Raw genomic sequence first — 12,085 nt, 5'->3', positions numbered from 1 at the left:
AGTCTGTGATATTTTTACAACATACTGTGCATCCCTGAAATTTTTTTCCTCATTTATCACCCTAATAAACATCCGTGGGAGACGCTCACAGACACTCACAGACACTCATGTCCAGAGGGTAGAAGATTTAAAAAAAGATTATTTCCAGCATTACTAAATCTGACAGGAAAATGCGTGATTGTTTTCTTCTGACTGGTCCTTATCTTTGGGGAAAACACAGCAGTGTCCAAAGCACAGGGTATGAAGCAAGCATTATTTTTGTTTCCAGTGACAGTGGATTGACCTTCAACTACTATTCTGCGAAGACTGAATTTATGGGAGTAATAGGGGGGAAAATAACTGCCTGTGAGCTAACTTAGCAACAAATCATGTTTTCCACTTTTGCAGGTGCTGATGAGCTCTACAAGTTGCCGCTCACGATGGAGGACCTGATCTCTTACAGCTTTCAGGTGGCCAGAGGCATGGAGTTCCTCTCCTCAAGAAAGGTGAGTTGTGCACTGAGGATTTTTCCCTGTAGAAGGATGGGATTCAGAGGTGAAATCATGTCTATGTTTTAGTGACACCTTCCTTGGGAGAGCTCCCAACGGAAGAGTCGTTTTCCTCTTGGTGTTATAAATACAACAGTGTGTTTATCCAAATCTCCATAGTCCATAAACACAGGATCATGGCTGAAGGCAGCAGGTCAAGCTCATTCATTCAGGGGAGATCTTTTGGGTGTGGTGGTCTTTTTTTTTTTTTTAATTCATTCCAACATATATTAGGCAGGGAGCTCCAAATGAACCAGCACTTTCCCTGCAAATGTCAAGGTTCTTAAGAATTCAATACTTTTTGGACTTGCGAGGTTTTTTTGTTGAAGAACTGACACCGTTTACAGTAATTTCATGTAAACTATAGTCAAATTCCCCAAAAAAATGTTAAATTGATCTCTCAAATAGTAATAACAATTTTTAAAAGGATATGGGAGACAGTCAGGAAATTTGTAGGCAGGATTAAGGAAATGCAGTTTGATTGTGAAACTGTTTTATTATAGTGCATTCATCGTGACCTGGCAGCCAGAAACATCCTTTTATCTGAGAACAATGTCGTGAAGATCTGTGATTTTGGCCTCGCAAGAGATATTTATAAAAATCCTGATTATGTGAGAAAAGGAGATGTAAGTCAAGATGCTGCTTATTTACCCAAATATTTATAACGTATCATTTCAAACTGTCCACCAAAATGTTCTGAAGACATTCACATTTCCTGAACTTAAAAGAGCTTGAAAGCTGTCACAGTTTTTATGAGAAGATGCATTGTGGGTCTGGAAAGCGTTTCTATCCTCCAGCATAAGGCTTGGATATGCTAGCTGTTTCACAGCTCTGCCCTGTTAGTACTCTACATGTTCTTTAGACATTTGTTTCTTGGCTGGCTCTGCAGCTTAACCAACTCAGCAAACTTCCTTCACGGAAGCTGTTCCCTCTGAAACAAGGTGCATGTCCCCTGGTGCACCCAAGTCAGAGCCAAGTGCTGCTCGTGGTAACTCCAGTAGCTGAGCTGGACTCACCACCTCCAGCACCTACCCTTTTAATTTTACTTTTCCTGCAAATAGTAGGCAGAAAGCCCCTTACCAGGCCTGCATGAAGGCTGGGTCAGAAAAATGTGCCTGCACCCACTGGTGCCATGGGAATTTGGTGTGGGCATTGGGGTCACACAGAATCTTTCTGAAGGTCTTGCTCACCTGCCAGCTATTGCCCCATCTGTAGCTTTCAAGACTTGCAGCACTACATGTAGCTGTGAAGTAGAGTCACCATCCCTGGAGGTGTTCAAACGGCATTTAGACAAGGTTCAGGGACACGGTTTAGTGCTAGAGTTAGGTTATGGCTGGACTCAATAATCCTGAGGATCTCTTCCAACCAAAATGATTCTATGATTCTACGATTCTAAGTGTTATTTGCCTAACTTGGGTACTGCTCAGGTAGCACTAACAGGCTGCAATTAGGGGGCTTCAAAGGTTGCCAACACACTCCTGCAGTTCAGGCTCTGAAAAATTCCCCGAGAACATCTCTAACACCATCACAGAATGATTTGTGCTTGCATGTAGGGGTTTCTCCAATGTCTCTAGGATCCTGGCAAGAGACCTCTGTTTCTTGCATATCCCCACAAAGACCAGGCTTGGTCATTCTGGTCACAGTTTTCCAGTCTCTGGTGTTTTGTGCCACATGTATTTTAAAAACAGCCTTTTACTCTGAGATTTTGTTAAGAAAGTGTCTGAATGAGTGTGGGTTTATCTTGACTGCCTGTAAGGAAATCCCACAGGTTCCTGTTTGAATGGTAATTATTTACCTAACAATATATAGTTGATTCATCTATGATTAAATTCTTTTAGGCTTTGAAAATAATAGTCAAGTTTGTCCCTTTTACTCCAGGCTCGACTTCCTCTCAAGTGGATGGCTCCAGAATCCATATTTGATAAAATCTACAATACAAAAAGCGATGTGTGGTCCTACGGGGTCTTGCTGTGGGAGATATTTTCCTTGGGTACGTTAACTCTGCACACCAGGAGCTGACTTAGCAGCGGGGACATCAGCCTGGGGAAAAAACATCCATCACCCTCAATGAGCTTTTGCTGGGCCTTCCATAAGGAACGATCTAAATCAGGCAGAGGTGGGGGGTGTGGGGGTAGGGGAGAGAACTGTGTGTATAACACCCCTGTGAACCAGAAATTTTGGTGCTTTTAAGGGCACTGAAAACTGTCTCACCAGGCTGAGTGTCTTATTGGACAGCATAGCTATCTGAAAACTTCCCCGCCTGTTTCTGCCACGGGCAAAACTTCGAGTTTCCCTCTTTCCCCTGCAGAAACCCTTGGCAGAGATGCAGGGCTGCACAGCCAGAGCAGTTGCAGGGCTTCATCTGACCTGCGAGGCAAACCAAGAAAATTGGGAAAATTTTTAAGTGTTTTTATTAAATGTGGGGTAACATGGAGATGTGGGCCTGGGTCAGCAGCTGCCAGGGACTGAGATAATGCCTCCTGTGCCACTGATATCATTCAAGACATTAAGTGACATGGGCTGGGTGTTCCTCGAAAAGCTTCTTACTTCTGTTGTGGGAGCAAGGGAGCTGAACACACATGGAGGTCTTTGCATGTCTCAGACTGTGTCACCCCCATTTCCAGCCTGAGACCAGACAGTCACCTCAGCCCAGGAGGGACCCAGCACCCCCCTTCACCCAGACTGCTGGACACAGCAGGCGACCAAGCATCCGCACAGATGCTGCAGGATGAACTAGAGCATGCAATCTGAAATTAAAACCCAGTGAAGCTTTTTTTTCCTCCTTTCTTTCACGTGGAAAAGGCAGGATACAAGATGCACACTGAGCAGGAACAACAATGACCGTCAGAATAGAAGAATCTTAATTGGGTTCGCCACAGAGGCTGACAAAAGAGGCGAACAGCAGAGGAAACAATACTATACAATTCTCAGGACAATCAATCATTTATTAGTTTAAATACGTGTTGCTGGTCAGCCTGCCAACTCTTGTGATTTTATGGTCAGCCTTATAATACCTACTATTTTTTTCTTAAAGCCCCAGCTCCTTGACCCTGGTGACTGTCTGACTCTCAGAAAGCTCTCTTGTTTCTTCTTTCATTTTCCCTTTTCCTGATGTTTTTCTTATCTACAGAAAGAAGACCAACAGCACAATCAGGCTGAACCTTAAACCAACAGAAACTAGAGAAATAATGCAAATGTACAATGATCTGATTTAAAACCATGATTTTGGTATTTTCAATGTGATTTTGAGCATTTGGGGTTTGCTAATACTTTGCTTACTAGAATTCATGGTGGGCCAAACCACAGAGAGATCAGACTTGGTTGCTCTTGAGGGATTCTTTTCAAGTCAAATTCATGTTTGGTTTTGGTATTCAGGTCAGACAAACACCACAGATAGTGCCAGGTTTCATCCTAGCCACCCCTCCAAGGACCAGGGCTTAAAGCAGTGTCAGCAGCAGCTCCCTGCCTGCAGCAGCTGGGGGGGCCAGACCCCCGGGTGGGGGACGTCCCCAGGCTCCCAGCTCTGCAAGCAGAAGTTGCACACCCTGAGTGTTTGGCAGGGATGCATAGGGCCAAGGCTAGGTCACAGGTGCCCAACTCAAAGCATGTATGACCCTGTTCTCCCAATGTCATCCCCAGGTGCCTCTCCTTACCCTGGAGTCCAAATAGACGAGGATTTCTGCAGCAAACTAAAGGAAGGCACAAGAATGAGAGCCCCGGAGCAAGCGACCGAGGAGATGTAAGATGCCTTTCTACGCTTGCCTTGTGTACCGCTGCCCTCCAGGGTTACCTTGCAGATGATGAATGAGTATCTCCAAAAGTACCTCGTGCCAACATAAGGAAAAACAACTCAGTGCTGCCTTGTATCTGCTTGTTGCTGTCAGCATCTTCTTGTGTCCTCCCCCATGCTTGGCCCCTTGGCCATCCCATGGAGTAGGAGATGATGAGGAGGGACCACTGGGGCTGGGCCCAAGGGGACCTGAGAGAGCAGCCCAGAGGAGGGAGGTCATTCATCCCTCTCCAGGTTTAATATTTACCAACGTGGACACAGATAAGTGCTGGAGGAATGCGATATTATTAACGTCGTCTTGACTTAGGAAGCGACAGGGGAGGTTTCCTCACAAACACTCAGGCGAGGAGTGTCCACCCTTTCCTGGAGACAGTGTCTGACGGTAGAGGAAGGTGACAGGGACCTGCAGCCTCCCTGTCTGTGTCGCCTACAGGGTTTGTCTAAGCCCCTCCACCATGACATTGGCTGTGGCTCCCTGGTCCCCTGCCTTCAGGTGCAGCCTCCAGCTGCCACTGCATGGCCAACACCTTTTTGGAGGTCCCGAGGGAGGGAGTCCAAGTGAGACCCTGAGTTTGCAGCCCCTCTGCCCTGGCAGCAGGACAGAGCACCCTGCTGGGGGAGGCACCTGCAGCACACCCAACACGCACCCCGGGGCTCAAATCATTCAGGAGCAGGAACATGTCAGGGTATTTTTCCTCTGGAGGCAAAATCAAGTACAGGTAGGTGTCTTTGGTGCCTTTTCGAGTGCTACATCATGGCTTTAAATAGCAACACTTACCAAAAAGTAGTTTTGGAAGAAGAGAAAGGATGTGAGCCAGCCATGGCTATGTGGCAGTATTACCCATTGGCTCGTTTTATTATCCTAGTGACAGTAGATAAGAGCTTTTTTTTTTTTTGCTTTTTTTTTTCTTCTTCCACGTATTTTATTGCAGGAAGGAAAGCTCAACTCACCCAATACAAGGAAGTGACACATTCATATAAGTCATCTTAGGATGCCCTAACTTAAACATTGTCACTCAATAGATGTTTAACACAAAGGTTTAATGCTTAATTAGGAATAAAAAAAGAAAGTATGACTAGTTGGCTAAATTATTATTTTGATGTGGTTTTCCTGATGTCTTGCGGGAAGAAGATTATTTGCTTTTTCTTGTGGAAAGTTTATTCTTTTAGTAAGACGTCTTGGTGGTGTTGGAGAGCATCCTTGTAAAGTCAGGTGGGCTTGGGAGTTAACTCTACTGGTGACAAGCTGTCGGAGACTGGGTTGCCTTGAATCCAGCTGGTCTGTAACCCCACCATGTGCTCTTTTTGTTTTTGCCCTCACAGCTACCAAATCATGCTGGACTGCTGGCGAAGCAATCCTAATGACAGACCAAGGTTCTCCGAGCTGGTGAAAAAGTTGGGTGACCTGCTGCAAGCAAACGTCCAGCAGGTACTAATGTCATGACTGTGTGCTGTCACCAAGGCAGGGGTGACTGGTCACAAAGTCCCAGGAATAACACTTGGATTTCTTATGTGTGTTTAGGAAGGCAAAGACTACATACCCCTCAATACTATATTTACAACAGAAAGTGGGTTTCCATCTGCATCCAATCCTTTGTGCAATGAAAATTTCCCTGTTACAAGCTCTAGCTGTGGAAGCACTGAAAATGTCAGGTGAGAGAAACAATATCAGTTCATTTGTTGGGTGTTCTAGCCTGCTGCATAGCCTGGTTTGGACCTGGGTGGGAGAAAACATCCAGAGACACCCCACACAGTCTGAGTGTCCCACCAGCCACCACCATCAGGATCCCATTGGACTGGGATGGCCCATTAAAGCATCTCTGTCCAGGGAGTCCATCAGGTCACCAAGCTCAGGCACTGTGACAGAGGCAGCTGTGTGCGTCCCAGGGCTGGGGAGAGAGATTTGGGTGGGGTCTGGTTAGGAAGTCCCTTTGGTGTAAACTACCTCGGTGACAGTTAGGCAACTGCTTAAAGAAACAGAAATACCCAGGGCTTCCTGCTTACGTACTCCACACTCTCATCAAAAATTGTCCTGCTTTTTTTTTTGTTGAACAGATATATAAACACTTTCAAAATAAAACCACCCCAGCGCATAAAGACATTTGAAGAGCTTCCCATCAAGGAAACACGTGTATTTAATGTAAGTGACTCTTGAGCCAAATAGTACACCATTCATCTCTTTTTATTTGTGTGACAGACTTATACAAGGAGAATCAAGAAAGGGTTTTACTGATTTGTCAGCTCTCCTGATACAAGGTGCAAAATTAGCTGTGCTTGCAGGATGCTGTTATCCCATGTCCTACAAACTGGGGACAGTAGATCCTTGCTGACTACGCAAACACTCCTTCCCTGATAAGAAGTGGCCAGTGCCAGCAGATCTGATAGGTACGGCTGCTGGGGTTCCATCTGAGTCCCACCACTGTGGAAGAGCCACTTAAAATCCCTTAAATTTGTGTTTTTGTCAGAATACTAGTGCACAAATGAGAATTGTGGGACACATTTCCATCAGAGGTTCCTGGCAGGAACAAGTCCTGTTATCAGTCAGATGGAGCTCCCTGAGCGTAAACAACAAAAACAATGCTGAAAAGTTGACCGAAGAGTAATTGAGCCCATTTTAAAACTAACTTTCTACAGTTAATGCCTAATAGACTTATGTCTCTCTTTTTTCTTCAAGGATTACCAAGCAGACAGTGGGATGGTGCTGGCTCCAGAAGAACTGAAACGCTTCACCTGGACAGGCAGCAAGCAGAAACGGACACTTTTTGGGTTTGTATTTTATGTTTCCTTCTTCTCCTTCACGTTTTAGATGGCAAAGGAGTATTCAAGGTCCTTGTGCTAAATCATGCCTAGTGAAAGTGGCTGAGGTCTCCTTGGTCCCTGCAAACACTTGCTGAAGCGTGTCCTGCTCAGCTGAGTCAGCAATCAGCTCCCACACCTCACCCTCCATGTGCCTTTGAGCAAACGAATAACCCTCAGCCCTTTTGATGCGTATCACCAATATGATTTACTAGCATGCTACCGATCAACCTGAGCCTCAACTGCACACTGAGTGCCAGAAGGGACTAAGCTGGGGCAGAGGTAGGTAACTGTAGGAAACAAGCCCTTGGCAAGGGGGAGGAGGAACATGTGGCTATGAAGGATTTGTAGTCATTTCTGCAAGTCCCCAAGGGCACTGCAGCTGGGACAAGGCTCCCCGTGCTTGTTTTTGCCCTTCTTTTCCATGACTCAGCTAAGCACGGCCCATTTAACACCCATGGGCTCAGGATGCTAAAGTGGCAACTTTACAATAGATGGATGTGAGAGCTTCGCTTCTCTTCCTGCCTTTAAGCACTTTAATATACTGGCCACCTTCCTCCACCTAATTCCTGACAGCTGCCCAAGCAAGGAACTAGGGCTGCCCTAAGAAATGCATTGCACTGACACAAACTCTCTGTAAATGGGAAATGTTTATTTTCTCAATGGCGGCGGTGTCTCAGTTCCCAGACGCTGCGAAGCTGGCGGTGTCTGTGGCTGGTTTTGGCTCACTGCTCTCAGCCAGCCCAGGGACTGCCCAGGCCCAACCCAACGTTCATCTTGTGCTGGCAAGAGGTCAAGGCCATCCCGCCATCCTGCCTGAGCCGAACTTGTCAGCAACTTGCAGCTGGGCAGGCTGGGAGGTGTAGTATTGTCTTCATGAACAATTGGAGCTGGCTGAAATGTGCAGTCAAGGCAAAGAGGTCTCGCTTCAAGAAAAATTCCGGTGACTAAGAGGGCGTTAGTCAAAAGCTCAGAAATACGTGTATGAGAGCATGCACGCTCACACAGCCAAAATACACAGTGTGCCGGGCAAACGTGCTGCTGGCGGGAGTCTGCAATGGAGCACTGCTCACGCGTGGCAAAGCTGGGGTGATACAAACCACTCCAAACAAGTGCTGGAAAACCCTTTCTCCTGTCTCGACTGTTCAGAGAAGAGGCTTGTGGGCAATTTTATGGTATTTTGATGTTATTGAGGCAATTTTTCACACTCTCTTTTGAGGACCCAGGTCTTACAGAGCTTGGAATGTGTGTGGATATTACAGGGTTTCAAAGGATGCAATGTTTCCTAGAAGTGGTTTAACCCATTTTTAATTTGTGTAAATGTGACATTTCTGAAGGCTGCTGTCAGCTGCAGAGACAACATGGCAACCTCCCCAAATGAAATGTATGAAATGCCTTTTTCTTTGCATGGCACAGAATATGTGGAGTGTGCCCCAAGCATCCCTCCGGAACTGCTTTAAGGAGCATTTTCAGCTGCAAAAGGAAAAGGAATGCTTGGATGGGGGAAAAATACTGAACTCAACAGTGGCTGCTAGAACATAAATCCTCATAGAAACAGAGCAGTTGGCTGAGAACATACAAGGTCATCTGGCCTGTAAGCTAAACTAGCAGTACTGTAGCACGATGCCAAAAAGCACTCATGCATGTGAACGCATGCAATGACCCTTAGTCTACACACATTCCTAAAAGTGATAGCTTCTTAGCTAAGCATCCTTTACTCAGGCTAACAGTAAATAAATACCCCTGAATGTTGCACGGAACACTGAACAAGGCGGATCCTGGAGGGGTTTGACACATGGAAGCTGATCTAACCAGATGCGTAGTCCTGCTTCTTCCCTTTCGTCTCAAGCATTCTGCTCTGCAGTCCTACCCCCTCTCTTGTGCTGACATTTCTGCTTGGCTTGCCTTGCAGAGAGGTGGTTCAGGTCGCTGGATTATCAGAAGAACAGCCCCAGAATAGCTCCTGAGTGAGCAGCAGCAGCTCACCATCAGTACAGCTGGTGCCATCACTAGGCCGAGGCAGGGGTCATCTTCCTCTGAGCAGCAGCTTATACTTAGATCACCTTCACTATAACACCTCACTGCTTCCGCAGCACTTACCTTCATGCTGTAAACCTCAACACCGCAGTTCAGGACACAGATGCAGAAAAGATGCAGGACTTGCAGGTCCTGCGCTGAGGGTACTGCAGAGCCACGCGCTGTCCTCTCCCCACTCGCCAGCAGGCTGGGGCAGGCTGGCTGTGCTCACTGCAGGGTCACACCGAGCCCTGCCTTTCCCTGGGACCCCGCATTTCGCTGCTGCCCAGAAGAGAACAACTGCGCTCAGCATGTTGTTTTTTTTTCTCAATTCAAAGCATGTGAAATCGTGTGCAAGCCCACACAGTGGGGTGATGCTCTCAGAGCAGCACAAGGGGGTGTGTGTGCCCTGGAGCGCAGCATTAGAGGATTCAGGCTTGGTGGCATGGGGTGGAAGGACCCAAACCTGGTGCATCCTGCCTGTCCCCAAAAGTGCACCCAGGGTTTGTTTCAGAGGAAACTCATCAGTTGACTCCAGGAGGGTGCCAGTACATGCACTGGTCCTTACTCAGCTTGATCAATCCCAGAGGAAGGAGCCAGGTTACCTGAGAGTGCAGGGGCACCCCACTGAGCCAGCAGAGTCCCCTCCCCTCAGGCGCCCGCTGCTGTGGTGGGAAAGGCACCAACATACAAAGCTCACCCTCGGTTTTGCTATAGGAAACAAGCATCAGCCCAAACCCTGGTGAGCCCCTGAGGCCCAGGTGGTGGCCCGGAGTGTAAAAACAGAAGTGGCTGCTACATGTCTCGGACTTGCTATTGCCATTGAGATGAAAATAAGTCATACTCTGAACAGCACAGAGGTAAGTCCTCCCTAATGTAAGGCCTCAGGTGACAAGATCCCAATAGAAAGGTCTGGAGGCAGAGAAAGGACCACCTTCTGAGCTCTGCTCCTTTGCAAGTGGAAAGGATCCCAACTGAACTCTCTTCTAGCTTTTCAGGATTGGTGAAAAAGCCCAACCCAAGTAAGCCAAAATCTTCGGGCTGGAGCAAACCCCTGAGTCAAAGCAAATTGCTAAGCCAGAAAAACAGCTGCGAACTCCACCGCTTGTGTGCTGGAACAAGCATCTCAAGAGCCACAGCCAATCTCTAACCTCCCTCTGTTCTTCAGTCTGTCAGGAAAGCAGCAGCCATTTCCTCCAACAAATGATCCCAATTAAAAACCAACACGACAGCTGCTCATTTATATTTCTAGAGTGCAAATGAGATAGTCCACAGCTAGAGAAGCCTTTACAGACTGTAAGCTCGGTCTCAAAACAAAGCCTGACTATGGATTCCAGAACCCCAGGGGCTCCCTCAAAGCTCTCTATGGGAGGGTATGCCCAGGTACAGCACTGCACTCAGGGTAAAATTAATAGATGCAGCTCTGCTGTTATAGTTTTATTAATCGAAGTAGAAGCCAAATCTAGCTCACAAGAAAATTCTCAGGATGCAAAAGCCTGATGACGAATGAAAGGATCAAAGCATGATGATTTTAAGTCTCATAACTTCACATGCACACTACACTTTTGCCAGCCCACTGCTCCCCAGGACTCACAATGTAAATCACAGAAGTGTTTCTCTTTAAACCCTTCACAAAAATTCTGTGTTAGTCACAGACCCATTCAGTCTGTGACTAACCTTGTCATATAGTTGCAGGATTCATCCTAAGGCAATTACTTGCCCATCTGCCAACAGATGCAATATAAAAATATGGGATGCATCTGCAATCTTCATCATGAGGGCTCCTCCTCATGAATTCCATCCATCTACAAACAAATGTAATGAGGTGGTCTTCTTGGGAGGACCCTCCAATTTCCTAGAGCAGGACAGGAAACAGGGACCACACTCCTTAAAAAGCACACAGGCTCATGAGTTAAAGATTCAAGAAACTGTGAAATCGAAGAGAAACTGTTACTTCTCAATTTCTTAATCAGGAAAGGCTCTGTGCTACCAGTTCTGTGCTTCACTTGAAAACGTAGCAGTGCAAATTAAAACGAAAAGCAAACCCCTGGGCTCCAAAAGCCTCAACAGATGTTCTGACTGTCTCTTCTGGAATTCAGGACTAGGACTGCCAATGTTCCTGACCTTATAAACCCAGAGGAGCAGAGTGTCCATGAACTTGTAAAAATACAAAGGAGAGAATCTAATTTTAGGCATCACAGTCCAACATAGGTTTACATTAGGATTTCATGTATAATCATGATGGAAATTATTCTGTCTTGTCCTTCGTCTACAGAAAGAACTTTGGCATCTAAGTTCAACGGTGTGAAAATTCTCTTTGTCTCAAATTTCTTCATTATTGAAAAAGCCTTTTTAAGCACTATGCTCTCTGAATACAGGTGAGAAAGTGCTGCAAGGTGATCAGTGTCTTAAACAGTGGCTTAGCTCAGAAGACATTAAACCCCTCTTGTAAAGGGCCAGTCTACAAAATAACCGGTCCTTTGTGGGACAGGAAAACTCTAATTCAAACCAGTTCATGTCTGCGGCTGAGAGAAGCCAAAGAGAGGAGATACGCAGACCTTGTGTCCTTCTTCAAAAACATCAGGCATTTATTTTAAAAAGTCATCCCAGCATTAGGCTTTGGGAACACGTACAGTTATAGCTTTCTGCTTTTGCCCAGAGGCTTGAGATCTTTCATTATTTCACTCCTCCTGCTAAAAAACCCCAGTTCCCTTAGAAAGAACATTCAAGTGTGGGGACCCTATGGGCATCCCCAGCCCAGCATCAGCACAGATACTCCACACTGCTTTGCCCTGCCATGAAGTTTCACTCCCTAGCACAGGCCACAAATGAGCAATAGAGCTTAGGCTGAGTGATCAAATATCCCCTGTAAGCACCAAGACACTTAAAAACAACAGCAGCACTTTAACAGAGATGTTCACTCACAGCATCTCTGTTCAGAAAGGGCTTCAAGAGA

The 12,085-nt window shown here is 46.3% G+C and overlaps 1 protein-coding gene across 3 annotated transcripts in view; it reads left to right on the top strand.

Annotated features, from left to right (window-relative positions):
- The window catches only part of FLT1 (fms related receptor tyrosine kinase 1), a 119,372-nt gene that overhangs the window by 105,088 nt on the left and 2,199 nt on the right, over positions 1-12,085 (top strand). For 2 of the 3 annotated variants that reach the window (XM_065830275.2, XM_071804549.1), the window contains exons 22-29: positions 388-485; positions 1,031-1,153; positions 2,406-2,517; positions 4,167-4,266; positions 5,641-5,746; positions 5,840-5,970; positions 6,373-6,457; positions 6,992-7,083. In XM_065830275.2, coding sequence (XP_065686347.2) covers positions 388-485; positions 1,031-1,153; positions 2,406-2,517; positions 4,167-4,266; positions 5,641-5,746; positions 5,840-5,970; positions 6,373-6,457; positions 6,992-7,083 — 847 coding nt within the window. The remainder of the gene's footprint in view (positions 1-387; positions 486-1,030; positions 1,154-2,405; positions 2,518-4,166; positions 4,267-5,640; positions 5,747-5,839; positions 5,971-6,372; positions 6,458-6,991; positions 7,084-12,085) is intronic. The other variant, XM_071804556.1, reaches the window with a different exon arrangement.

The sequence above is a fragment of the Patagioenas fasciata genome, chromosome 1, assembly GCF_037038585.1.
Source record: "Patagioenas fasciata isolate bPatFas1 chromosome 1, bPatFas1.hap1, whole genome shotgun sequence".
NCBI classification, from domain to species: Eukaryota; Metazoa; Chordata; class Aves; order Columbiformes; family Columbidae; genus Patagioenas; species Patagioenas fasciata.
Note: the sequence above shows the minus strand (reverse complement) of the source record. Positions and strands in the feature narration are given on the sequence as shown.